The 26,517-nt window shown below is 51.7% G+C and overlaps 8 protein-coding genes across 8 annotated transcripts; 4 read left to right on the plus strand and 4 right to left on the minus strand.

Moving 5' to 3' along the window:
• Positions 1 to 685: 685 nt before the first annotated feature.
• glfB (UDP-galactofuranose transporter) lies at positions 686 to 2,775 on the minus strand. The gene is made up of 5 exons (XM_073721870.1): positions 2,356 to 2,775; positions 2,231 to 2,298; positions 1,928 to 2,151; positions 1,468 to 1,875; positions 686 to 1,414 (listed from the first exon to the last, which is right to left on the minus strand). The coding sequence occupies exons 1-5, from the start codon at positions 2,484 to 2,486 to the stop codon at positions 1,046 to 1,048; spliced, it is 1,200 nt and encodes a 399-aa protein (XP_073586729.1). The 5' UTR covers positions 2,487 to 2,775; the 3' UTR covers positions 686 to 1,045.
• Positions 2,776 to 5,413: 2,638 nt separating this feature from the next.
• Positions 5,414 to 7,735, plus strand: BDW74DRAFT_148397 (protoporphyrinogen/coproporphyrinogen oxidase). Its single transcript, XM_073723702.1, has 6 exons — positions 5,414 to 5,633; positions 5,703 to 5,772; positions 5,826 to 5,906; positions 5,962 to 6,312; positions 6,380 to 6,805; positions 6,862 to 7,735. The coding sequence occupies exons 1-6, from the start codon at positions 5,551 to 5,553 to the stop codon at positions 7,447 to 7,449; spliced, it is 1,599 nt and encodes a 532-aa protein (XP_073586730.1). The 5' UTR covers positions 5,414 to 5,550; the 3' UTR covers positions 7,450 to 7,735.
• Positions 7,736 to 7,946: 211 nt separating this feature from the next.
• BDW74DRAFT_148399 (CDC26 family anaphase-promoting complex subunit) lies at positions 7,947 to 10,288 on the minus strand. The gene is made up of 5 exons (XM_073723703.1): positions 9,467 to 10,288; positions 9,024 to 9,394; positions 8,826 to 8,972; positions 8,585 to 8,761; positions 7,947 to 8,527 (listed from the first exon to the last, which is right to left on the minus strand). The coding sequence occupies exons 1-5, from the start codon at positions 10,134 to 10,136 to the stop codon at positions 8,429 to 8,431; spliced, it is 1,464 nt and encodes a 487-aa protein (XP_073586731.1). The 5' UTR covers positions 10,137 to 10,288; the 3' UTR covers positions 7,947 to 8,428.
• A 180-nt stretch (positions 10,289 to 10,468) lies between these two features.
• Positions 10,469 to 11,027, plus strand: BDW74DRAFT_114673 (uncharacterized protein). Its single transcript, XM_073721871.1, has one exon. The coding sequence runs from the start codon at positions 10,545 to 10,547 to the stop codon at positions 10,920 to 10,922; it is 378 nt and encodes a 125-aa protein (XP_073586732.1). The 5' UTR covers positions 10,469 to 10,544; the 3' UTR covers positions 10,923 to 11,027.
• Positions 11,028 to 11,131: 104 nt separating this feature from the next.
• BDW74DRAFT_175793 (PDPK1 family serine/threonine-protein kinase) lies at positions 11,132 to 13,630 on the plus strand (the record flags this gene model as incomplete). The annotated part of the gene is made up of 2 exons (XM_073728438.1): positions 11,132 to 13,225; positions 13,283 to 13,630. The coding sequence occupies 2 exons, from the start codon at positions 11,132 to 11,134 to the stop codon at positions 13,628 to 13,630; spliced, it is 2,442 nt and encodes an 813-aa protein (XP_073586733.1).
• Positions 13,631 to 14,410: 780 nt separating this feature from the next.
• Positions 14,411 to 16,947, minus strand: BDW74DRAFT_189330 (Zn(II)2Cys6 transcription factor). The gene is made up of 3 exons (XM_073731948.1): positions 16,315 to 16,947; positions 15,714 to 16,248; positions 14,411 to 15,661 (listed from the first exon to the last, which is right to left on the minus strand). The coding sequence occupies exons 1-3, from the start codon at positions 16,745 to 16,747 to the stop codon at positions 14,731 to 14,733; spliced, it is 1,899 nt and encodes a 632-aa protein (XP_073586734.1). The 5' UTR covers positions 16,748 to 16,947; the 3' UTR covers positions 14,411 to 14,730.
• A 168-nt stretch (positions 16,948 to 17,115) lies between these two features.
• Positions 17,116 to 19,569, plus strand: BDW74DRAFT_148406 (uncharacterized protein). The gene is made up of 3 exons (XM_073723704.1): positions 17,116 to 17,200; positions 17,283 to 17,937; positions 17,988 to 19,569. Exons 2-3 carry the CDS (start codon positions 17,437 to 17,439, stop codon positions 19,134 to 19,136), a joined length of 1,650 nt encoding a protein of 549 aa, XP_073586735.1. The 5' UTR covers positions 17,116 to 17,200; positions 17,283 to 17,436; the 3' UTR covers positions 19,137 to 19,569.
• A 667-nt stretch (positions 19,570 to 20,236) lies between these two features.
• BDW74DRAFT_166574 (glycoside hydrolase family 95 protein) lies at positions 20,237 to 26,140 on the minus strand (the record flags this gene model as incomplete). Its single annotated transcript, XM_073726581.1, has 3 exons — positions 20,237 to 21,714; positions 22,184 to 23,528; positions 23,978 to 26,140. The coding sequence occupies 3 exons, from the start codon at positions 26,138 to 26,140 to the stop codon at positions 20,237 to 20,239; spliced, it is 4,986 nt and encodes a 1,661-aa protein (XP_073586736.1).
• Between the last annotated feature and the right edge of the window lie 377 nt (positions 26,141 to 26,517).

Consider the following 26,517-nt stretch of genomic DNA (forward strand, 5'->3'; position numbering starts at 1 on the left):
TGACGGGCGTCGGAGCTTGATGCGATTTGATGGTCGCTCGATGAGCTGCAGATGCGCTTGAGGCCTTGGCACGTCGGACGGTATCATTACCGTCTTGAATCCGGAAATGTCATTTGATTCGCTGTTTTGGCAGCAAAACAGGTACCAGCATACAGGACGTACCAGCCATGGTCTGGCCCACAGCCTCAGATCGCCCTGCAAGGACGCTGCAATGATTGGCTTTTTTGGACGGGGCTGCATCTAGCGTAGACTTTCAATTGGTTCGAGGATAAAAGTCCGGTCCGCGCGTCGTCCCACAATGGAGCCCCTTGGAGCATAATTTTCATGTCTCACTGGCTGTCCTGGAAACAGGCCGGAAGAATTGCGCAAGGCCTAATTGGCCCTGTTCAAGGGACATTGAGGTGCCTGAGCCCTTAGGCAACCCTGGGAACAGAAAGCTGGCTTCATGATCATGAGGCAATATTGAACATCAAGAAATTTCTATTTTGCTAGTACATGATTTACCTAAGTGACGAGGTAAAAATAAATGTGGTATGGAGGACTGCCGGGCGATGAAAGCAATATCCGACTCCAGACCCTCGTGCTAGTTAACATGACAAATGTTCATCGAGCCAAATCAGACAGCACAATACACCCTTCGATTCGACCGCATAACCAAAGTAGTAAGATGTGATACAAGGTGGAAGAAAAAAGAAGTCCCGTCTGGGGCCTCGTGCTCAGTCGTATCAGACACGAGGTTTGGCGTTGGGCATCTTCAAGACACAGGCTGCATTTCCTGCATGAGGCCGTATCCAGAAGCGCTCCATTTATTTCTCAGGAGAAACCGCCTCAGTCGAGCGGCATTAGATTTTGGAAAAGATAAAAAAAGACCTGAAATTCTATGGAGGCCGAAGAAGTGAAGGATCGAAAATGAGAAAGGAAATTTTGTCGTTCAACATCTCAACTCCGCCGAAGCGTACACGCCGATCGTGTTGGCTTTTGTTCCCAAGTCGCGACTTGGAAGCATCAGGTTGACAACACCATCCTCCTGCATTTCAACTTTTGCTTAAGCATTACCAGCGCTGGCTCCGCCAAGCATGCCCTTGACATTGGCAACCGACTCAGGAGCGTAGCTGGGTGCCATAGAGCCAACAAGCAGGAAGAAGCTGAGAAGAGCGGCACCGATAATCACGAAGCGACGCTGAGCGGGGTGGGTGACACCGTATTCAGCCCAGGCACGGTTGGCCTGGCTGGTGTACTCCTTGATCTTGTCGCCACCAAGCTTGTAGTAAACGAGACCGATGAGAGCAACCGAGTAACCGAAGAACTGGAGGGCGGTAACTGGAGTGTTCCAGATCATCATGGACGCGACAACAAGGAGGATATCCTTGAGGACACCGCAGAGGGTCATGACCAGAGAAGAAGTCTTTCCGATCTAGAGTTGATGTTAGACAACAGTATAGCCTCTCGACATTTACTAATGCTTACCAGGAAGACGACGGAGACGTTGAGCAGGAAGGCAACAACGGCGTTGGCCAAAAGGGTCCAGACACCGACGTTGTAGATGTGGTCCATGGTCAGGCTGGGGACTTCAAGGAACAGAGCAGTAACACCGTTCATCACAGCGCAGACGGGCGCGAAGTAGTAGAGAGAGACAAGGGGATCCATCTTGTACTCAGCGGAGCTAAGCAGACGCTGGACCATGACCAAGCGGGTAGCCTCGAAGATGATACCAGCAATCTGGAAGAGGAAACCGATGAAGACAAACTTGATTTCACCAAACGAAGCAATGATGACACCAACGACAATGACGCTGACGTTGGTGAGGACCTTAAGGTTGACGGGGGCCATGCCCATACCCCAGGTAGCAAGCAGAACAGCGACGGGAGTGGTCGCCTGAAGAAGGAATTAGCATTTATGTCGATTCGCGGTAGATATCCATTCGTACCTTGAGCATCTGGATGAATGCAACAGAGAGATACAGGTATGTCACGTTACCACAGATCAAACTCAGACTGAAGAAGAGACCGATGGGGACAATAGCGCGCAGGTAGACACGGCCAGTCATTTTAACCGTCTTGCGGCCATCGAGGAGGGTTGTAGTGCGAGCGAGGACCTGGGTCATGAAAGTCGCGAAAGCCAAGTGCCATGTTGTGAGGATGATAGGGAACCCTAGAATAAACACAAGTCAATCACCTCTTCTTCATAGAACTTCATAGATGGTTCAAAACTGAGAGCAGATAGGACTTACGGAATTGAGCGTAGTCAAGGATGTGCTTGTTGAACAAGATAACACTTGAACTCAGGGTGATCCAGGTACTGGCGCTGTCTTAGTATGACTGTCTCCTATTGCTTGTTCTTCCTGGTTCGACTCACGCAACGTAGACTGCAGGGTGGAAAGTAGGCTTGGGAGGCTCTGGCTTTTCGGCGGCAGGGTTGACGGTGGGCAGAGTCGGTTCCGGACGAGAGACCTCGCCGGAGGTTCTCACTTTCTCTTCAGAACTCATATTGAATGCGCGAGCTTGATCAGATAGGAAGCGTTGGAACTCGAAGGGTCGCGGCCGTGAAAGGCTGCTTGTGTTAAAGCGCGCGGAGGCCAGGAGGGAAACGTGTCTTAAGAATAAAGCGGAGGGAATAGAGAAACGCGGTCCCGCGATATTAGGATGGAAAGAGCCAAAGAAGGGCTAACGAGTGTGTGTCTAGAGTTGGACGAAGCAAGCAAACAAGGACGAAAGAAAAAGAGACGGAGAAGTAGTGTTTAGGGGTGAGGTTGCGAGTGACGGAGACGGAGAGAGACGACAGGCTGGGAACTTTCACTTGAAGAGGGCGGGAAAGCTGGAGGGGGGGCGACGACAACGGGCCTTGAATAATCTCCTTTGGTTGGACCGAGCGCGGCACAGAGTGGATTGCCAGCTCAAGGACGAATGGACGATGGAAAATTGGAAGCAGAATGGAACTCGAGAGGGATCCGCAAAAGCAACGCCTGTCCTTAGGGAGATCAAGCGCAGGTGGCCGAGGACGATGAACTGATATGCCCACGAGTTGTCGCGACTGGCCGGAAAACCCAGAACCTTGAATTTTGACGATGCTTGCGTACGACGACTTTCTTTTACTTCCCTCAAATCCGGTTAGAGGGCTGGCCGGAACCAGTCACGCTTCAGCTGTGGTTACTCAAGTTGATGCCCTGGTTTCGGCCTACGTAGACGCTTTTTAAGGGGGTTATTATTAGATTTGGGGACAGGGCTCGTGAGGGTCGTTTCGTGTTCTGGACTTCAGAGCCGATGCTCTGGTGTTAATGTATTGTGGATTACCGTACAATATTTCCCCGCACACTTTAGGGCATATACAGCGTGTAAAAGTTGTAATGTGGTTACCGCGCCCGCACTATAACTTGTCCGACGGCATTGCAGGCAACACTGTTCTCACCTCAGACTTCAAAGCTGAGACGGATTCTCGCCTCTTCCTGTCGAAATTGTGTTTCAGTTCCTGATTCTGTGGTGTGGGTCGAGGCGAATATTATTCAAAGGCCATTGCTCGTGGGCGTGGCGATTCTGGAGTGCGAATCCCCCCACAGCCATGCTGTCCTCAGGCCTATCGCCCCTTTTTGCTCCCCATATCCATGGCTCGGCACTCTCGATTCGAGTCAAGACCCTGAGAAGACAGGTCGATTGTCCCTGTCCCCTCTCTGTATCGGTTTCTGGGCTATCTACGCCTCACGGCTCCCCATACTCGGCCTGTATCAGATTGACAGCAATAAAAGTCCGCAGGCGCCGATCAACATTTACCATCATGACACCGACTCATTTGGCGCAGGGTGCATTACGCAAGCTCGATGGAGCCAAGTCCTCAGTTACCCGCGGCCTGTCCCATAGTGTCCCCGCAGGTCCCTTGCCAGTGGAGTTGGCTGCAGCGATCTGACGGCTTTGCCCTTACGCCATTACATCGATGCGATGGCGTTCTCTCGCAGGATTCGAGCTGTATCAGCGGACTTATTGGAGTTGTCACCTGTGAGTGTGAGGCTATGAGTGTACATACAGCGACAGACTGGGAAAGCCCCGGCTATTTTTGTGTGGACAACGGCTACATCGAACATCTACTTCGTACGGAGTACTCCGTACCTTCAATTGCAAGGGTGATCCGTGCATCAAAGAGATCCCGAACTTCGTCCTCTTCCCCGATTAATCGACCTTGGCATGGGAACTGCCATGCAGCCATGCTCATGGTCAGCATGTCAGCTCTCGGATAAACGGTAGGTTTCACAGTCTTCAGATTGAAGATCTCCCTGAGATTTCCCTTTCAGGAACGTCAATCAGTGGGCCTCTATCCAGGAGTGTGTTCCCGCCTCACCTCCCGAATCCCAGGTCCCAATATCAGCCTTGGGGGCGGCATTGATCAACTGCTGCCGTCGCGGAGTGGTACGTACCCTAACTCCATACCCCGTTATACAGACGGAATAATCCGCCTCTTGCTCTTGGTATGGGTTTCAAGACTCACCAAGTTGTCACTTCAGAGAGTGCTAGAGACTAAGAGCCGATGGTTTGACACCATTTGATAAGACGCAGCATCAAATAAAAGAACGAAGGTGGTACAGAGTGACAATAATATCCAGGGCGCCACCCGTTCCTCGTCTCACAGCCAGTGCAATGATTTGAGATTGGATTTGAGATTGGATTTGAGCCTTCGGCTCTCAAGGGCCTCCAGTGTCATCAGATACTGTCAATTACTCTGCAGCATGTTTTGGAGTTTTGAAACCCGCAAACAGGACTCTGAGATATCTTGATGTGGCTGTCATATGTTTGACAGCGGGCGTTGTTAATACTTTAAGCAGATCACTGTGCTATCTCTGTATCCGCTTCGGGGTTGCCAGCCACTTGGAGCATTCCTTGTCTGAGCACAGTTCCAGTGACCATCCCCAGCCATGCAGGTCCCTCCTTGACTTCAAAGTCCTCTTGAGGGGCAATCCGTACAGGGTGTACAAAGTACAGAGCATGGAGATAAGCATCGATGCTTGAATAACCAATTACAGCCAGTATTTCACGGATCACCCGGCCATTCAATATAATTTTCCCCTGACCAGGAGATCCCACTTCTTGTCTCTCGAGATGCTTGTCCAACGATATTTCAGAAGAAGCGCAGATGGCGTTTAAGTCGGTGTTCAATCATAAGTCAGGGTAAGAAGCATTCAGCAACCAGGAACGAAGCATGAGACCCAGTTTGCCTCCAGCATATTGAACGCTTGGGTCCCCCTTTTCGGATCTCTCCTTTCCAGGGCTCACACGCAACCGTCTTGTATGTTCGAATGGCCGCGAATCACAACAAGCGTAGACAATTTTAATCTTAATTTTAAAATATAGAATTTGTAAATGCGTCGAGTCGAAATTTGAAACCAAACCCCCCACAGCAATCCAGCCAGCTTCGTCACGTTTCTGCTCCAGCCGACCGCCGCCCGCAAAGGTTATTATTACCAGGTGTATCTTTCCGCCCACCTTCCCTTCACCGTCTTCTCTTGCCCCCCAATTCACCTTCCTCTCTTTAATTACTGCAGCGCCAACTGCAGCTTCGCTCTCTTCTATGCTTAGTCTAGCTCGCAAGACTTTGAACCGCGTTCCCAGCTTTCAGGATATCCTACAAGGCAGGATGACCCACCCCGATATGTAAGGAGCTCCCTCTGCTATGCAATTTCAGGGGCTCAACAGCGCTGACCATTGTGTTCCCAACTACAGCTCAGTCGACGTCCTTGTCATCGGCGCTGGCCCAACTGGCTTGGGTGCCGCGAAGCGTCTGAACCAGATCGTACGAATTGTCCCTTCATTGCGCGCTATACAAATATCTAACGTCTGCCTCAGAACGGCCCCTCATGGCTCATTGTTGACTCGAACGAGACCCCCGGTGGTCTTGCTTCTACCGATATCACACCGGAAGGCTTCGTATGTAGAATACTCTACACGCTATTGAACGAATTGCGATTTGACACAATTCCAGCTTTACGATGTTGGTGGTCACGTTATCTTCTCCCACTACAAGTACTTCGATGACTGCATCAACGAGGCTCTTCCCAAGGACGAGGACTGGTACGAGCACCAGCGTATCTCTTACGTCCGTTGCAAGGAGCAATGGGTTCCCTACCCCTTCCAGAACAACATCTCCATGCTTCCCAAGGAGGACCAAGTCAAGTGTATTGACGGCATGATTGATGCCGCTCTCGAGCACCGCGTGGCCAACACCAAGCCCAAGGACTTCGACGAGTGGATTGTTCGCATGATGGGTACCGGTGTTGCTGATCTTTTCATGAGACCCTACAACTACAAGGTTTGGGCTGTGCCCACTACCAAGGTGAGCCGCCCCCCGGACTTGAATGAATTCAGAAAATTGTCAAGGTACTAATGGTTGAATGTTATAGATGCAATGCGCTTGGCTCGGTGAGCGTGTCGCCGCTCCCAACGTCAAGGCTGTTACTACCAACGTTATCCTCAACAAGACCGCTGGTAACTGGGGTCCTAACGCTACTTTCCGCTTCCCGGCCCGCGACGGTACCGGTGGTATCTGGATCGCTGTTGCCAACACCCTCCCCAAGGAGAACACTCGCTTCGGTGAGAAGGGCAAGGTCACCAAGGTCAACGCCAAGAACAAGACTGTCACTCTGGGCGACGGTACCACCGTCGGCTACCAGAAGCTCGTGTCCACCATGGCTGTGGACTACCTCGCCGAGCAGATCGGCGACCAGGAGCTGGTCAGTCTGACCAAGGAGCTCTTCTACTCCTCCACACACGTCATCGGTGTCGGTATTCGTGGCGCTCGCCCCGAGCGAATTGGCGACAAGTGCTGGGTAAGGCTGCACATGCCCCTTCAGTCCATGATCAGGACATCACTAACGATTGGTAGCTCTACTTCCCCGAGGACAACTGCCCCTTCTACCGCGCCACTATCTTCTCCAACTACTCCCCCTACAACCAGCCCGACGCCTCTAAGAAGCTCCCCACCCTGCAGCTCGCGGACGGCTCCAAGCCCAAGAACTCTGAGCCCCAGGAGGGCCCCTACTGGTCTATCATGTTGGAGGTTTCCGAGTCTTCGATGAAGCCCGTCAACATTGAGACCCTTCTTGCCGAGTCCATCCAAGGTCTCGTCAACACCGAGATGCTCAAGCCCGGCGATGAGATCGTCTCTACCTACCACCGCCGCTTTGACCACGGATACCCCACACCATCTCTGGAGCGTGAAGGCGCCCTTACCCAGATTCTGCCCAAGCTGCAGTCAATGGACATCTGGTCTCGTGGCCGCTTCGGTAGCTGGCGCTACGAGGTTGGTAACCAGGACCACTCATTCATGCTCGGTGTTGAGGCCGTGGACAACATCGTCAACGGCGCGGTTGAGCTCACACTCAACTATCCTGACTTCGTCAACGGCCGACAAAACACTGAGAGGCGCTTGGTTGACGGTGCTCAGGCTTTTGCTAAGAACAAGGCGCAGTAAAAAACACAATACCTTTCTGCGCGGATGCTTGATGGCTTTTTATAGAACTATGTTGCTTAATTTTGAATGACTACCACAACAGGCGGATGGGAGTGAATACAGGATTTAGATCAGGATCATTGACGGTCAACGGCTTGAGGCCTTTTGTTACTTTCTTCTCTTTTTCGGCCTTCTTCCGTTATATCTCCGGAGCGATTGTGGGGATAATTAGCATTACCCACGTACCTATTCATATATATTTAGAACCTTCCAAAATTCACCTGCCACCTTGGTGGCTTTTTTGACGTCCTTTCCGTGCTCCGAGCATACTTGTCAGCCTCATTGAGCCAGATATATAGTCACGTGGAGCTCAAGGATCATCAACTGGAACTCAGTCCGGGATATTTTTGCTATTCAAATACCGGTTCATTGAAGATGATGATCACCATGTGACAGGCACTCGCTTGACAGAAGGAGACGTGTTCAAAACTTCAACTACTATCAGTTTGTTATCTTTCCTTTCACTGCCCTAGCGAGAAGTGATGATAGTAGATGGATGAGTAGGGGATGAAACGAGTGACGGGTATTCATAATCGAAGTTTCGAAGCTAATATCCTACTAATCAGGCAACCGAGAAGATGTACATTTTGTGTGACAGACAGAAGCTATGCTTCTGACAATTCGGATCTTCTTTGAGATAATCAATATGCTCATCATGCATTGCTCGGATCACTTTCGGGCCCAATGGACGTCTGTGGGTAGAGAGACCGATAAGAGATAAATCAACTCATCATAACCACAAGCAAAATAATACGGCAAGTTCTTGGTTCTTCGACCCATTCCAACATCGCATTGCGTACTTCGCTTGTAGCCAGAACACGAAGAAATGATGACCTGGTACATGACCGATCCAAGCCAAATCGATACATGTTCCCCAACGAGTTTCGTCCAATCGCCAACTATGGGACAAGCTTCGCTATGCCTCGAACTCGAAACCATGTCAACGACTGGAGGCACGGTCGATCTCCGCGATCAACCGTCGTACATATTCGTGGTAAAGATGTGCATCCACGAGAGTGGGATGCACCAATTGATCAAGCTTTTTATGGGCTATCAGTCTTGCGGTCATCCGATATCAGATTATCACTCAACTTACCTCTACCCGATCATTGCGGGCCGCAAATCCCCTTCTCGCCGTCGGCGGCTCGATATATTCCTGCATGCCTCTGCGGATTCGACTTGTAGCGTCATATGCCGGGGATTCAGGCTCAGGGAACATTGCAGAGATGAAAGGATCCTGCCAGCCCAGCTGTGGAGCAACGTTCTCATTGTTCTAATGGAAAGCATACACACTTGTAAGCTACCGCGCGGAGTCAGCGTATGATATTGTAACTTACCAGTAAATTGACCAGTGATTCACCATCCTTAGCATGCTTCATTGATGATTCTGGGTCTGGTTCAGTTTGAGTTGCTCGCGAGACAGTGTTACTGTCTAGCAGGGGTTCAACGTTCTTGATGCCCTCTTTCCGGCTATCTTCTCTCGCCTTCGAGCTCGTTAGCTTCCTCGCATCAGAAAGGTCGAGGATTAAGCTTACCTTCTGTGCAAGTGCACCCGAGCGTCCATTTACCGAGCTCCGCCCAGCATTTTTCGACGATGGCTGGGATGCGGTACTACCGGAATTAGACGTTCTTGCAATGAGAATTTCCTGGTCTTTGGGTTCAGGTGTGTGAATCTCGCGGGACTTGAGTCTGCGCGATTTTCTGGCTGTAGAGGCCAATTCTGTGCTATGACTCCGCTTCATGTCTGGTGACATTGAGAATGGCCGGAGAGTAAGACGTATCTTCGGTAAATCGCTCGCAGGACTTGGGTCGAAAGGTTCGATTGCTGGAGGGGTCTCTGTGTTTGGGCTCATTGGTAGGTCTGGCGTCAGCCGATCCAAAGGCAGCGATGACCTACGGCCGTTACCTAAGTGAGAACATTGTGTCAGTAAACCCCGCGACAGTCCAAAGAGTGACTAAATGTTGCTCGAAGAGTTACCGGTCGGCTTTATTTCCTCTTGGCGTTGTGAAAGCCTAAGAGGAAGCGCGGTGACAGACGAGAATAGGCTTGCAATATTGGTGTCCAGGTCAATTTCAGCTGACGAAGGCAAGGATAGAAACAGTGGACGTGGCCTGGGATGATCGTGCTGGGAATTCGGAACACCTCTCACTCTGTTCCAGTTTGCGCTCGAAAGCGCTAGTTGTTGGAAGGCCAGATGCAGTGAGTGAGCGCTTTCTGCAGGCCCAATGACTGCCCTCTTACTTCTGATAACAGCTCGGGAGTTGGAATCAGTATTCGAGAGTGAGAGCTCTGGGGAAGCAAATCGAACAGTGACGGGGCGTGGCTCATGGTTTTGGTCCATCTCTGGGCTGGAGGTGGTTGTGTTTCTCTCTCTTGATTGTGTTTCCTGTTGCTGTTGATCGTCACCCCCCAGTGTTTGGGACTGAGTATCATCACATTCCGATTCAGGCGGAGTCTCTTGAATACTGAAAGGCTCCGTGTCCCCGAAAACGTCTTCATCATCCTCGTCCCCATCATAGCTGTTACCGGAGCTCTTGCGTTTTTGGTGCCATACGGCAAGATCAGGGTTTCGATGGAAGATGCTGTCAATATGGTAACAGAGGTCGTCCTCAGTGAGGGCAATGCGGGTGGGTTTCAATCTTAGCATCGTGGAGACTGGTGCCGAAGCTCTACGTATACGCAAGTTCCACCGGCAAAGAGAGAATTTGCAGTCTACATAGCGGTGATAATCGCCGAGGAAGGAGCGATGGTGATTTCCCAACAAGGAAGTTGCGTGGCATCGTGGGAGGTGAGAGTACGACTTTCCACCCTATACTTACTCTAAAGTAGAACCAAAGTATAGGGAGGGCCTCATATATCTAGATGTGCCCAGCAGACGAACAAAGACAAGAGGTGACGAGCAGTGGAGTGGCCCAGTCATGGAGTGACGAATGCCTCTGCCTAACTAAGAATAACCACAAGTCGCTGTCCATCAGCCCTCGTAGCAAGACTTGGGTCTGGGGCCATAACATCATCCTGAGTCTCAAAATAATGCTTAGTCTGCGTTAGTAGTTGCATGCTAATAATAACCGGTCCGGTATGGCTGCTGATATGGCTGAATACCTGTAGTTGGGCCAGCTTCAACTCTCCGCTCCTCCTCCTCCACTCTGGCCCTTCTGCCTCTGCCTCTCTCGCTATCTTTTCCGCCCCCTCTTCAAGACTTCAGCCCGTCCACATTCTGTTTCGCTCGCTTTGGTATTTCTTTCTTCTTCTGTATTCCTTGTATATCGTCTTTGCCGTGCAGACGATCGCACCGACCTCCACCTCGACTCCTCCTACTCCCGTGCTGGCCCTGGATCATGCATTGTCCGCCCCGTCTCCGACCGCGGCCATAGTCAACTTGGCCTTCTCCTGTCCCTTCAATCAATCCTGGGACAACCCATATTCTCCCTGAACTTCACTCCTACTCGTTCGCTCATCTAGATCCGTCGTATCGAGTCGTCGTGCTGCCCGAGCTTCCAACTACGCAACATAGCTCTTCCGTTCCATCCACGTTCCATCCGCCTTCCTCCCCACATAGCCTCTCCCTTTCGGTTCGATCATTGACCCCTGAGCCGGTTTGTCAGAATTACAATATAGAGAGTTTGGCCTGTCGCGTCCAGCATGGAAGGGGATATCAGTCTTTCCCAATCTCTGGGCGGGCTACGTATAGCGAACCCGGACAATGCCTCATTACATTCTTCTGAGGACGCCTCGACTCCCGCTGCCAGTACTGCTCCACCAGCACCTACACCTTCAAATGATACAAACGATACATCGTCGACGATTGACCAGCAAGGAAGCGCAGTATCACCGTTTCCTCCCCCGGCGGACCATCGAATGTCCTACCAGTCATACCGCCCTGATGTCCAGCAGCAACCCGCCCCATATTACACCTCCCCGATTCCCTCCCAACCACCACAACCTATTCCCTCGACTGCTTCCCGCCCGGTATCGACATTATATCCGAATGGAGCTGGTCCAGCATCGGCCGTACGAGAAGGCCCATATCGTATTCGCACAGATTCTGCGGCATCATCTGCTTCTGAGAGCCTAGCACGGGCCGAATCTCGTGGAGGGTCTGCAGCTTACCAGGCTGGAGTGCCTATCCGTGATAATACTCACAGTGACCGTTCCTATCACACAACACAAATTCCTCCAACGAATGGCGCAGCAATCATGCGTCAGCCGTCTCGAGCGCGCGCGGTCGGCGCGCCACAACTGTCGGGGTCGCCTTATGGAATGGAAAATGGCCCAATGTCAAGCAGTGATGAATGGCAAGACCGCGGGGCTGCCGTCACAGTGAGGCAAGAGATTGATGCCAATGGGAAGCCGGTCGCGCGGTACATAAAGAAAGGGGTTCGGGATTTCTCCTTCGGTCAGACCCTCGGTGAGGGTTCGTACAGTACCGTCGTACTGGGAACAGACCGTCAAACCCTCAAGGAATATGCAATCAAGATCCTGGACAAGCGCCACATCATCAAAGAGAAGAAGGTCAAGTATGTAAACATCGAAAAAGACACCCTCAATCGCCTTACCGACCACCCAGGGGTCGTCCGGTTGTACTATACTTTCCAGGATGAACGTTCGCTATACTTTGTCCTAGACCTTTGCAAAGGCGGCGAATTGTTGGGCGTTCTGAAGCGGATGACTACATTTGACGAAGAGTGCACGAGGTTTTATGGTGCGCAAATATTAGACGCAATTGACTACATGCACAAGCGCGGTGTCATCCACAGAGACCTGAAACCGGAGAATGTTCTGCTGGACAGTCAAATGCATGTCAAGGTCACCGATTTTGGTACAGCGAAAATACTCAAGAGCAACCCAGTCTCTCAAAACTCGAGTGGGATCCCATCACTAGACTCTGATATTCCCGAGGAGGAGCGTGCGAGTTCATTCGTTGGAACGGCTGAATATGTCAGCCCGGAACTATTAACAGACAAAAATGCCTGCAAAGCCAGCGACTTGTGGGCTTTTGGCTGTATAATCTACCAACTTCTGGCGGGGCGACCACCTTTTAAAGCCGGTAATGAGTACCAGACTTTTCAGAAGATTGTCGCGCTAGAGTACGAATTTCCGTTGGGCTTCCCCAGCGTCGCTCGCGATCTTGTTGAACGGCTCCTCGTTCTCGACCCGGCCCGCCGTCTTCCAATCGAACACATCAAGAACCATGAGTTCTTTGAGGGAATTAATTGGGGTACGGACCTGTGGAAACAAAAAGCGCCGCGGTTGAAAGCTTACACCCCGCCACCTCGTGAACCCATCAAACTCAATGGGGGCTCGGACGGGGACAGCTTCCCGCCCAGCATCAACACAGCGCCTTCGAATACGAGCTCCCGTGTGGTGCCCAGGCTGATCACGGAACTGCCGGCACCCAGTCAACTAGATATTGAGTGGTCTCCTGTGCTGACAAAAAACAACGAAAGGATCCTGAAATTAGGAAACCTAGTTGTTCTGTCATCTCCAGCCTCCCACAGCCCGGTCTCTAAGCATGGGGAATATGAAGCCCCAAAGAAATTTTCGCGTTTCTTCGGTGGTAGCACGACAAAGAAGCGACAACGGCTGGTCATGATCACTTCCTCCGGTCGAATTATCATGGCCGCAGCTGGTGGTGACGAAAAGAAAGCAAAAATGGAGCTTTCCCTGCTTGCCCCAGGGACGCACTATCGCACATCTACGGACGCCAAAGGGGTGTCATGTTGGATAGTGGATACGGTAAGGATTCCCTTCTTCTGATAGCTCGGATCGTCATACTAACTGCTATGCGTAAAGCGCGAGAAACACTTTGTCTTCGAAGATCCCAAACCGTCATCGAGCAATGCAGGCACGACCGCTATATCCGCACAGGACTGGTTGGATACCCTTGATCGAGCACGAGAGATGGCTTTAGCACAGCAACACAATGGCCAATACTCTGCCGATGATGCATTTCGCGACCTATCCTCGGGCTTTTCTAGCCCCGCCAACACCCTAGATCAGGCGACAGAAGCTTCCCACGAAGTAGCACCACAGGGACGAGCCACCCTTGTTAAACACCAAGGGAACGATTCCGAATCTATGAAAGGAAAGAAGCGGTTCAGTCGGCGCCATTCGAAGAATGGCCTAGCTGCGGTTTTCTAGAACAGCCATTGTCTTGATGTTATCCCGAACGATATCCCCGTTAGTTTCGAGTTTCGCCTTCCACGCTATTGACATGTTCTATACCTCTCTTCATTTTCACCTGCTGCCTTTTTGGAGATGCAACGGTCGCGGCCTAGATCGCTATCATTTCGTCATTTTCTCTGAAATATACATGGATCTTCTTCACTTCTCCATGCCAGTGTCACATTTGGCATTGCTTTACGGGCGCCCCAAATTGCTACACCTTCCTCTTCGCACATTTTGCATATTTCACAACCCTCAAACCCTCCGCCACAAACCTGTTAATATCAGCGAGTTTCATATCATGAACTTGAGCTGGGCGCCCATACTCATTCCCTTTGTTTTTGCCGTCTCCTTCTCTTTTGCATTTATCTATATCATCGCGAAGCGCCCCTTTAGTGACGCAATTATTCTACTTAGTCTCCAGCGCTACTATTAGTCTTGCATCTTACAATCATGAGCGGTTTTCTCCCTTGTTTCTTGTCTCTCTACTTCCCTTCTTTTACTATTTCCTCACATTTTTACTTTTTCGATACCTTTCCTATCTCCCTCTCCTCATCCATTCTCCGGTTCTGACTCTGGCCTGGTTCATTTGCTGCATTTAGAACGGACGGAGTACTGTATCTATCTAGTTATCTACTCACGCAACTGCACATCTATAACCCTCATCCGACGTGTGTCTCCTTTGGTTCTCTCTCTGTTCGCCATGGGATTCACTTCTACATATCGTCATCATGCGTACTTACCTTACACTTTCGTTACCTCGGATATATACACAGACAGCTATACTATACTCTACAATTGACAACTCCACGTTGCGAATCGCATCTGAAGAACTTGGGGAGCTTTGTTATATAAGAAGAATTGTGCATTGTTGAATGTCTTTAGTGGATGTAGCTTGTGTCGTTGTTGGGCTAAGCTGTTGTTTTGGATCTTTGTCATCACCGCTGAAGATATAAAAGAATCCAAGATCAAGTTAGACGAGATGAGCATTGACTAATCATATTCATATTTACATAGAGGGTATTATTATATATAAATCGAAACTGGAAGTATATATAGGATAGAGTAAGTGCCAATCAGATAAAAAGCCAATCAACCCTGGAATCGTCCAACTCCTGAACCCAGTCAAAGTCGTCATCATCGTAATAGTAGTCGTCATTGGGACTTAAGGGTGTGGTCGTTGAAGGGGTAGCGGTAACGGTAGCCGGAGAAGTAATAACAGAGGGTGATCGCGATGCAGTAGGAAAACCAGCGCCCGCACTATCTGCATAGAAATCTGCTGCGGCACGGTACCTCGAGCGTTCCTCGCGCCTCGAATCGCGCTTCCGCCACATCATTGTCAGGACCCATGCGGCATTGCGGACGTTGACGCTTGTGATGTGGAAGTATAGTGTACGCAGGATTTCGAGCATGAACGGGCGCTGTGCCGGGTCTCTGCATTCGGCACCGGCGATGAAGGAGGGCCAGATGAGACATTTGAAATGCGGGTCGGAGGGGGGAATGAGGGAGAATTGGTTGACTAGGAAGGCTGCGACATCGGCGTGGTCCGGAGGGAGGCCGATGGTTGTGGATATTGTCGTTGCACCGGGGCGTGGCCGGGAAAGGACTCTGGTGGCGTAAAGGTAGACGGCAGCTTTGTAGATGGTGGCTAGTGCAATACGCATCGAAAGATTTGGGAGGTAGAGGTAGTTTTGGAGGGACTCTGCCCAGGCAACGGGATCGAAGGCCTGGATGTGCTGGGGGAGATTTTCGGGACATTGGAGAGGATTCGAGCCTTCGGGTAGATATATGGATGGGAAGACGGTGCTCGGTTGAGAGTCGGGATCGTCAGCAAGGTCAAAGTCGAAGAAGGCATGGACGAAGAAGATTGTTTCCAGCAAGTAGGCGGGACAGCCGACCCATGATGTTTCTTCGAGACGCTTCAAGACTGATGCACCCATCGCAGAAGTGTAAAAAGGCTTCGAGAGAGTGCCCGGCCGAGTCAAGGTAGCGCCCATGAGCTGAATTCTGCATAATATGTTAGACCATAGACGCAAAGGTACATAGTAGGAAGACTTACACCAAGCAGCCATCAGTAGCAAAGTTATCCAGCCAGTCCATCATAGTTTGCGCTTGGCCTGCATTGTCATGCTGACGACTTTGCAGGAGTTTCTTCGCTCCCTCCAGGTGATACTTCCAGGCACCGCGTCCCGATTCGACGGCATCCATCAAGGCTAGCACCATTATCGCTGCCAGTGTCTTGTTATCATTCCGCAGAGTCGGGTCGGATATGTCCCGGGATAGTTGGTGTAGTGCCCGTTGTTTGAGGCCCAGGAACTGCTCGTACACTCTGGTAGACGAACGCCGAGGCAAAGAGCTCAGCTCGACCGGGCCCGCCTCTTCTGGCGGAGAGGGTATGTCGCTGTTTGGCGACCTTTCCATCGGCCAAGGCATGGGGCCGCACTCCCCGTTTGCTAGGATAACGTAATGCAAGGCGCCCATGGCCGCGAGCGAGTGAGCAATAACGGGAGAGTCGCCGACCAATGGAATGAGATCTTGAAACGGGTTCTTGACGTCGGAATAGAGGGTCAGATATCCCGCAAGATTCTGATTGACTACCAGAGCAGAGAGCACCAGTTAGCCGAGACAGTCCCACCACTCAATAGCGATCAACAACGTACAGTGGTTGATATAAAACCTGGACAGTCGACCGCAGTCCTGGAATAGTGGATCAACGAGCACCCACGGTGTTCGAACAGGGTTGACTGGCACAATGGCCTCGGAAGCATTTTGCCTGGACGTTAGGCCTTTGGAATCGGCTACTTTGTCAGGAAGAAGCTGTACGTTCGTTGACAGCGATGGCTCGGGACGGTCACCGGCGGCGATGGGTTGGTTTAGTTCTTCGTGATTCCGAACATCAGTCTTGTCTTTTTTGGCATCGCCAAAACTGCGCCCCATCATCTTCCCCCGACTAGCCACCCCACCCTTGACCCAAACGAGCGGTTTCTGATACCCCAGACATTCTTTCCCCGCATCTCGACACTTCCGACACGTGGGGAGTCCATTGTCGCAGATAATGCGGCGACGACGGCAAGTATAGCAGCCTTTGCTCATGGCGTTTCAGCAGCATGGAAGAAATGAATGGAAACCTCTGGACCAGAATATCCGAGCATCACACCATCACTCGCCATACTGGGAGGTGAAGGAGTTGCGGGGGAACAAAGCTCGGCTGGCCGGAATCGGGATCAGCGCAAGAGGCAGCAGATAAGCGACAGGCGAATACCAGCGGCCATCAGAAAAAGCAACGAGAGAGCACGAATCAGTGCAATTGGCGTTGTCGAGATGAACCAAAGCAAGCTCGAATCGAATGGGACAGGCCCTGATCACGTGCAGCCTTTTTATCTTAGCGCCGTCTCCGATAAACATAACAGGGATAGACGCCATCTCGTGACAGGGCAGGGCCGACGTACAACCACAACAGGGACTGGAGTAGTCAACAACCCTTCTCTCTCTTGATCCGCCACCATGGGTCGCCCCTAGTTGGATCCTCGGAACTTCCCATCTCCTGTGAGTGCTTCCCAAAATAATCCTTCTGCTCTATATCCACACGCGCAACTTTCCATTCACCAGTTACTAATTTCGAGTATAGGGTTTGTCGCTCTTCCGCTGCGTCGCTACCTTCCGCTCCCTTGTCCCTGGACCAGTGTCTATCCCGTCGACCCTCTACAATACTGTGTGATACGTCTTTTGGATGACACACACGGCGCGCTTTTTGGTGCTTGATCACCGTCCAATTCTCTACCATGCCAACAACGTCCATCGCGCCTTCTGAAATGGTTTCCCAAGCCCAAGTGCTCGATCGCTCCATGCCACCTCCAAGCGCACCATCGTCCGTGTCGCGTCAATCGCACCACAGTCGCCGACATCGGTCGAGTCGCTCTCATCATGGAGGACTTGCTCATCTGCCTCAGAATGACTTTCCTATCTTCACCCACACTGGCGACGTCGAGTTGGTGGTTCGCGCCGGTCGCCAGGAGAATCGGTACCTCTTGCACCGGCTCATCCTATCGCAATGCTCTGGCTTCTTCGAAACGAGTACCCAAGAGGAGTGGTCGCGACGGCAACCCGCCAACCCCGAATCGACCTTGTCCCGAATCAGCGAAGATGCCTCGTCTCTATCCAATGGCTCCACCTTGGCGCAGTCCGACGTTGGGACTCAATTAACGCCCGAGAAAAAGCGTTGGAGATTCGAACTAGATTGGGAAAACAAGGCGGAGGATGAGGAACCGATACTGGTTCAAAAAGTATGTATGCCTTAATGCATGAAAGTTGGCAGCAGCTTACACGACGATAGCCTCCCAGCGCTTCCGGTGCCCTAGCTAGCGACTTCGGACCATATGCGAAGCCAATGACCAAACCGTCCAGCAATCATGCCGGGTTTGCCCGCTCAATGGCGAACTTGGCGGGCCTGCAGTCCGTTATCCATCTGCCACATAGGTCGAGTGCGGTAGCGGCGGCTGCAGCAAACAACACGGCCAATGACACGACGATGGATCCCATACTCCGTGATTATGACAACTTGTTCCGACTATTCTATAATCATCCACCACTGCTTAACACCATCAATATCGCTACTGCGTATGCAGAATGCAAGGCCCTTCTAGCCCTGGCGGATATGTATGATGCCCTACCCGTCACTGGACCCCGCGTCGACCATCACCTTTTGGGCTTTGGCTCGCGACTCTTCAAACAAATTGCCAAATATCCGCCAAGCTATCTCAAGCTAGGGTACCTTGCACGAAGTCGTGTCATCTTCTCCGAAGCCCTGATCCACGTTGTCGGACAATGGCCGGCTGGGCAATCAACCCTCCGAAGGGGACCGCTTCCCCCTCTCGTGATGGATATTATCGAAGACAAGTTTGAAGATTTGGAGGACCTCAAGGCTCGCATCGACTCCAAACTTCTGCGCCTCACCCTTACCACTTCCCGCGGTGAGCGTGTCACCCCTCAAAACGCCTATTTGGACTGGCTTGCTGTTTCTCTCTTCCGACAGTGGCTTATTGACAGCACTACCCCACCCCCTCCGCCGATCCTCAAGAACAACACCCCTGCGAGCCATGTCCGCGCAGCATCTACAGCCACGTCCACGACGTTATCTGCATCTCGACCGACGGACAGCCCATCTGCGGCCACAGCAGCAGTCGCATCGGCTCGCGTCTACCGGCTCATTGGCTCCCCATCGGCGCAAGCGTATCTTTCACATGAGGAGCTCAAGAAGTTCCTCAAGGTTCATCCAACGCCTTCCGCAGAGTCCCTGTACACACGTGAAGTACTCAAGCGATTCGAGCGGAAGATGGATGAAATCAAACGACTAGCCCGTGAGGTTGTCAAGCCCCTCATGCGGAATTTCCTCGAATTGGATTTGAAGGGAGGTGAATTCAGCGACACCGTACCTTACCTGACATGCGTCAAAGTTGAAGATGAAGATATCCCTTGGGAATGATTTATGACCGAATGACCGATATGACGATGCAATGCTCGATACCCTCCTCAGCATTTCATATTTTGTTTATTATGACTTGATGACCCCCGGACACGATCTTATTTTTCTGGCCTTGCTATCTCTATTCCGGCCTTTTATCTATGCCCAACTTATTGGCATGTTTTGCGTCAACGTGATGATGTGATGACTTATTTGTTTGTTAAAGTTGGATCCTCTCGCTATACCTCTAGCTGCTGTATCTACGGAGTACATATCAGCGGTACTATCGTTGGGAACTCACAGTACCATTTAGCAGGACAGAATTAATGTACAGAACAATCATGTCTCTCAAGCTATAGATCCTGGAGTAAGCAGAACCATAATACAAGTTCCAGACTCGATTATTGTATGTAACCCTGGTGATTGTCCTTGTCCAACTTTCTGCAGGCTGTGCTACCTGAAGTGCGGCGCCTGAGGTACATACGTGTGACCGTCAAGGCACCAATGCACCAACACTAAACAAACAAGGGACAAACTCCCGCAGTGTCGTTGCCTCGTTCGTGCCCCTCCAAGCTTCTTATCCCGCATGGCACCAGCGCATAATATTCCGCCTCGTATTATGACTTCTTTAGGGTACTAACCAACCATGGCCACCCCAATTTTCAGATACGAGTGACAAATCAACGAACCCCTACACAGCGTGTACTTGGATTACCGAACGTTGACACGAATACGGCTATGGTTTGCACGCATGTATCTTCCGCTCCGCGGGAACTGCAGGCTCTTCTCTTCGTCTTTTTCCCAGCCTGGCCAGACTCTAAAGGACCGCGGCCATTGATTTCTCATCTCCGAGCTAGCTCATCCCGAGTCCGCCCGCTAACACACGTCGATACATATGCCTGTAGTTGTTAATGCCCAGAATGAAATTCGGAATGAGATTTAGGTTGAAGATGCCGGCGTAGAAATTGGATCAACCGCTCAGGGAAGCACGGCCTACCCTATAGGTTGATGGTGAAATACGTAGAGACATTAGACGTACTGCGCTCATAATACAGGTGGTAGATGGTAGTGAGATATAGTTACATGAAATAGTATACAGGGGAGATTTAATCGCTATGAGATCATTCCCCAATAACTTCTTGACCTCCCATGAACGGCCGCAGAATTTCAGGCAAGACGACCACCCTCCGTTCCGCATCCCATCCATTCTCCAGGATAGCCGCCAGGACTCTCGGCACAGCCATTGCGGTACCATTGACAGTGTGCGGGAAGCGGTTTTTATCCCCGCGCACGCGAGTCCCCAGTCGTCGCGATTGGTAGTCTGTGCAGATGGAGGCAGAGGTAACCTCACCCCAAGCGTCTTCGAGACCATTACCCCGCATACGTGACGGGAATAAGGCCTCGATATCACGTTTCCGGGTGGCGCTGGCTCCGAGGTCTGAGGTGGGCATTTCCAGGATGCGGCAGGGGAGGTGGAGGGAGGTCAGGATCTCCTTTTGGATTGTGAGGAGATTGTCGAAGAGGTCGTCTGAGGTTGGTGTTGTTGATTTAGGGGAGTTGTCAGCCCAGCCGAACATCTCGACCTTGGTGAATTCGTGGACGCGGTAGAGGCCCTTTGTGTCTACGCCCCGAGAGCCAGCCTCGGCGCGGTAGCAACGGCTAGGGCCTACCAGTTTGATGGGGAAAGCGGACGGATCGATATCGCGGTTGGCGTACATGCCCGCCAGAGGGATCTCGGCGGTTGCAGCGAGAGATCGCGGGGGCTTTGCCTTGTCCTTCTCGGCTTGCTCGATGGCCCAGATTTGTTGCTCGCTATTTTGGTCGCGCGGTTGGAAGCCGCAGGCTTCCGTGAGGTAGGACCAGACTATCGACGGCGGTGATACTGGGTTCCAGCCGTGGCGGCGCGCAACGGATAGGGAATATTGGATTAGGGCTTGTTCTAGGAGGGCGCCGTCGCCGGTGAGGAAATACCATCCCCACCCGGTGGTTGTCGCAGCGCTGCTGAAGTCAATCAGTCCGAGCTCATCGCCAATGGCCACATGGGAGCGTGAGCTGTCAGGCTCATTGACCCATGAAGGCGGGGATTGAGGGTCAAAATTGAGGTATTCCACGAGGGCTGGCTCCAGGCCGACTGGTGTGTGAGGAGAGGTAAGGTTCGGGAGGGAGAGGGCGAGCTCGTGGATTCGTCTATCGCATAGTTGTTGGTGGTCTATTAAATTGGAAACGTCTTTTCTTAGCTTCTCGGCTTCGGCGCGGAGGGCGCGCTCCTGCTCTTTATCTTCCGCAGGCCTGGCCAGGCTGCGGAGTTTTCCAATCGTTTTTTCCAGTATTTTTATTCGTGAACGGACGGGCACAAGACGTGTGTTCGTCTCTCGAGATTCGTCGGTCAATTCCTTAATCCAGGTGGGGTATTCGGCATGCGCGGGATAGTTTCGGTCGCGACAGTTCTGAGTATAGAGCTCGGCATTCTCGCGGATATGCTTGACGTCGGGGGTCTGTTTTGGAGCGCTCGGAGGACGTACGGCGGAGGCAAAAGAGCGACGAGGTATTATGCAGTAGATGCAGACCCTCTGCGAAAGAGGACGCATCATTGTTTCCACTTTTGAGTACAGAAACATCAATTCAGTCGAAATGAAGCTATCCATGCCCAATGATTCTGCCGCTATACACCGTATTTGCATCTAGCCCACCTAGTCTACATAGCTTACTAAGCATCATAGGCTAGTTACCAGGTTAATGCAATAATTCGCGGAGGTTGTCAAGCTCCAGGGCTCGTCTTCAGCATAACCAACTATTTTCCTTTCCCTCACACATTCGCTATATTTCCATTACTATCTGCTCAGACACAAGGCTACAAACTATCTACTCTGTACCCTATGCTATTTCTGAGCAATAAGATGCTCAAAGAGCGTTTTCAGATAATACGCCGATTGCTTGGGGTATCGGGTCTTCTCTGGAGAATCAAAGTCGATATATGTGCTGCCAAATCTATCCGAGTATCCAGCGGCCCACTCTATGTTATGTGAGCTCAAAATATACTTGAAAAGTGAATAAAAATTTGGACATACCCCAGTTGTCGGTGAATGTCCAGCCAAAGTATGACCGGATATCCACTCCATCCTCTTTAACAGCACGGGCCAATCCACCAACATAACCTTCGAAGAATCGCATTCGGAAAGTGTCATTAAGTACTTCTGGTGTGGGCGCTGTCTCTCCCTTTGCGGTTGTACCATTCTCTGTGACATAGATCGGCACATGATATCGGGCCCAGATCCAGTTCAGCAGCTTGCGCCATCCAGTTGGTGCCATGCGCAACCATGGGGTATCAGACTCCTCGCCACGAGACACGCCCTTGCTGTTCGTATCGTGGACAATGACGTTGCCTTTGTGGTCGTTGATATCTGGGGGCGTGTCCTTGTGCTGCACGAAGAAGGTCGTGTACGAGTTCATGCCATAGAATTCTGAGCTACCTAGTACCAGCTGCGACTCTTCAGGAGTGAAACGCGGCAGACGATCGCCGAGCTGAGCTCGCATTGAGGCTGGGTAGTCGCCCGTTTTGTATAGAGGATCCGCAAACCAGGCAATCTCGAACTCCCGAGCTCGTTCTGCTGTTTCCTGGTCGCGAGGATCGTTCTCGTCCCAAGGTTCCGACCAGTTTCCGTGAAGAGTAATACCAATTGTTCCACCTTGGTGCGGCTGAAACTCCTCTCGATACAGCTTAGAAACATGCCCGTGGGCCACCAATTCTGTATGGCCTACAATGAACGGCTCTGTGGAGGAATCGCCCTCCTCGTTCAGGTCTCGAAAGGATGACCGTGCAGGGGCATGGACGCCGGCAGCATAGCCCGCCAGCGAGTATACCCCCGGCTCGTTGAATGTAATCCAGTGACGGACTTTTGGCCCTAGCCGCTCGAAGCAAACACGAGCGTAGCGGACAAAGTCAGGAACAAACCTCTCCTGGTCCAGCATGCCTCCGTACCGATCTTCCAGGGCTTGAGGGACATCCCAGTGAAAGAGGGTTACAAATGGCGTGATGCCATTTTTGAGCAGCTCGTCTATCAGGTTCTGGTAGTACCTGATTCCTAGCTCATTGACCGGGTCTTCAGCACCTCCAAGTGGTATTATACGCGACCACGATAACGAGAATCGGTACGCGTTGACACCATACGACTTCATCAGAGCAACATCTTCGCGGTAGAAGTCGTAGGATTTCACAGCATCGTCCGCGTTGCTATTATCTTTGACTTTATCGGGAGTGTGCCCGAACGTGTCCCATATCGAAGGTCCTTTGCCATCCTTGTTCCAAGCTCCTTCAACTTGCGGCGCTGCTGTCGCATATCCATGGAAGAAGTCACTGCGCAGGGCGCCCTTGAGGTCTTGGACCGGAGTCAAGTCCATGGTAAGGCTTTGAGTCTGTGGTTCGTCGTATGTTCGAGTCGCTGGGTTATTTCATCTGCTATAGGAAAGCTATGTGAAGAGTACCGACAATCTTTACGAAGTCTATTCAGTTTCGGCTCTTTACCCGGGTAAATGAAGGCTTGGTTTCTAATCCAGCTGGTGATTGCTGGAAAACACCCTTGGGCATTTTTCCGGCGGGGTCTGCAGGAGGGGCTCCTTTGGAGTTGAAGCTCAAGATCCCTCACCAACTCCGCGAAGCTTGTCGGTTGGTTGCTCAAGGAAGGATGACTTGATCGTAATTATGCGCTATTGTTTCGACTAAGACGGTTTGGCATTCTATTCTAACACCCGACTCATTGGTCTTCGTGCAAGACTATATCGCCCAAGCCCTCCACAACCTTACGCGGACCGTTATTGGGATACTGTACCACTGCCTTAAGGCCTAATGTTGACTTTACAGCAACTGGCCCCCAGATAATCCCATCTTTCCATGCAAAATCTAACTCGAATCCACCTCGCGCACGAACACCTCGAAGCCGCCCATTCCGCCATGCTACTGGACATGCAGGGAGCAATCGGATGATGCCGTTTTCATGCGACTGCACTAACATCTCCAGAATCCCCGCGCCGCCGCCAAAGTTGCCATCTATCTGAAAAGGCGGGTGCGTATCCAGAAGGTTAGGAAGAGTTGAATGCGCCAGAAGTTGCTCTAGATGCTCTGCGCACTCCTCTGCATCCCTCAGTCTCGCATGAAGATTGAGTAGCCACGCCCTGCTCCATCCTGTATGGCCACCTCCAGCCGCCTGTCGCCGCTGTAGAGTGACAGCACTGGCCTTGGCCAGCTCGGGTGTAGTTTCCAGGTTGATGTCTTTACCTGGATAAAGAGCCCAGAGGTGCGAGACATGCCGATGGCCGGGCTCACTCTCGGAATAGTCGATCATCCATTCTTGGAGCTGGCCCTCGGAGCCAATTCGCACTGGGGGCAAGCGGCGTAGAGTATCGTGCACACTGAGCAGGAGCTCATCCTCCGAAATACCGAGCATCTCCAGTGCGCCAACAAATGCTTCCAGCACAGCGCGGACTAGTTGGATGTCAATTGTCGAGCCTTCGCAGAGCACACCCTCCTCGCCTTTATTATCACGGAACGTGTTCTCAGGTGACAACGATGGATTGGTCACTTTATATTGCCCCGAGGCATCCTCTACTAAGAAGTCTATCAGAAACTCGATACACCCACGCAGTACTGGCAGCATGCGACTCAAGAAGGTCTTGTCCTTGTTGAAAAGAAATCGCTCCCAAATATGGGTACAAAGCCAGGCACCGCCAAGTGGCCACAAAGTGGCTGGCATCCAGCGGTCGACAGGCGCAGTGTCTGCCCATAGATCTGTGTTATGGTGCACTGTCCACCCACGACAGCCGTACATCTTGCGCGCAATTTCCCTGCCAGTGACGGCAAGGCGCTCGAGCAGAGCGAACAGGGGCTCCTCACACTCCGACAAGTTGCTCACGTTTGCGGGCCAATAGTTCATCTGCAGGTTGATGTTGATCGTGTAGCGGCATCCCCAAGGAGGATGGAATGAGGGGTTCCAAATACCCTGCAATGTCGCGGGAAGTGTACAATCTGAATTGCCTTCCCTGCCCGGCCGACTACATGATATCAGCAAGTAGCGACTGTAGTGAAGGTACAGGGCGACAAGCCCAGGATCTCGTGCGTTCAAAATGCGCTGATCCGTCGGTATATTCGATGCATCTGGTCCCAGTTGTAACTGCAGACGGCCGTACAAGGATTGATAGTCCTTGATATGACGAGCCCGTATCTCCTCCGCCGAGTAACCAAGGGCTGATTCGAGGTCGGCGGTCGTCGCGAGGTCAAGGTCGGTATCTTTGCAACGGTATGTTGACTGAGCTGCTATCAAAATCAGAGCGTCCCGCGCATTGACGGTGAGGTTATTGCCCACGCGGTCGACCCTGCCCGGTCCCTCGTCGTCGCTTCCGCAGCGGATGCGTACTATGCAGCTGGCCCGACTACTGTTCTTGCCACCAGGAGTGACATGCATCATGATGGATTGGCCATCTACCTCGATACCGTCAAGAAACTCATTTGTTTCATATTCCAGCTCGCTTAGTCGACTAAGTCGAACCAAGAACTCAGTGCGTTGCGATGCTTGTATCCGTATGGCCAACACATCATCTGGATAGCTAGCGAGCACCTGCCGATGGAACCGAACACCTCTGTGTTCATAGTGCACGTGAATGATGCCTTCGCTCAAGTCCAAGGATCGCCGATAGTCTGTGACTTCGTCGAAGAGGTGTCCGAACTCCAAAAACAGCGACCCAAGAGGCTCATAATGCCGCTGGCTATTAGGGGAGGCAAAAAACGCGCGACGAACCAATTGTTCTGCCTCCTTGTGGGCGCCTTCTCGAATCAACTGCCTGAGACGTGGCAGGTTCTTTAGGGCATCCTCCGGGAGACGGTCTTGCGGACCGCCGTACCAAACCGAGTCTTCGTTGAGTTGAAGCAGTTCTGTGTCGGTTCGGCCATGGACCATTGCCCCAAGGCGTCCATTTCCTACCGGCAGTGCTCCGTTCCATTCAGCGGCTGGCTGTCGGTACCAAAGCTCGGACATGACTACCTGATTTCACGATCTTCGATAGAAATCACGGGCTAGAGTGCATTTTGAGTCCCTTAGCGATGAACTCAGGCGACACGGGCCGTTGACCGAGACCAAAAGGGACAAGAAACGGGTGCAGCGCTGCTTAGTCCCATGCTGACTTCAATGAGCGAGATCCTGCGTCTATCACCTCCAACTCTTCGAAAGTCTCTGATTCGCGGAAATTTGCCGCAGTAGTTTCCAGCCCCCTCCGCTTCTGACATATAGCGGCCGGTGGCACGATGGCAATTACCCTCCGCCACAAGTCTGATCCCGCCAATCTACCAAGGTTCTAACCCCGGAAAAAGTAAGTAGAGCTTAGCCTTCTTAAGCTAGCTGCTTATCGAGTCCGG

The sequence above is a fragment of the Aspergillus multicolor genome (genome assembly GCF_047715735.1).
Source record: "Aspergillus multicolor strain CBS 133.54 unplaced genomic scaffold BDW74scaffold_5, whole genome shotgun sequence".
NCBI lineage: Eukaryota > Fungi > Ascomycota > Eurotiomycetes > Eurotiales > Aspergillaceae > Aspergillus > Aspergillus multicolor.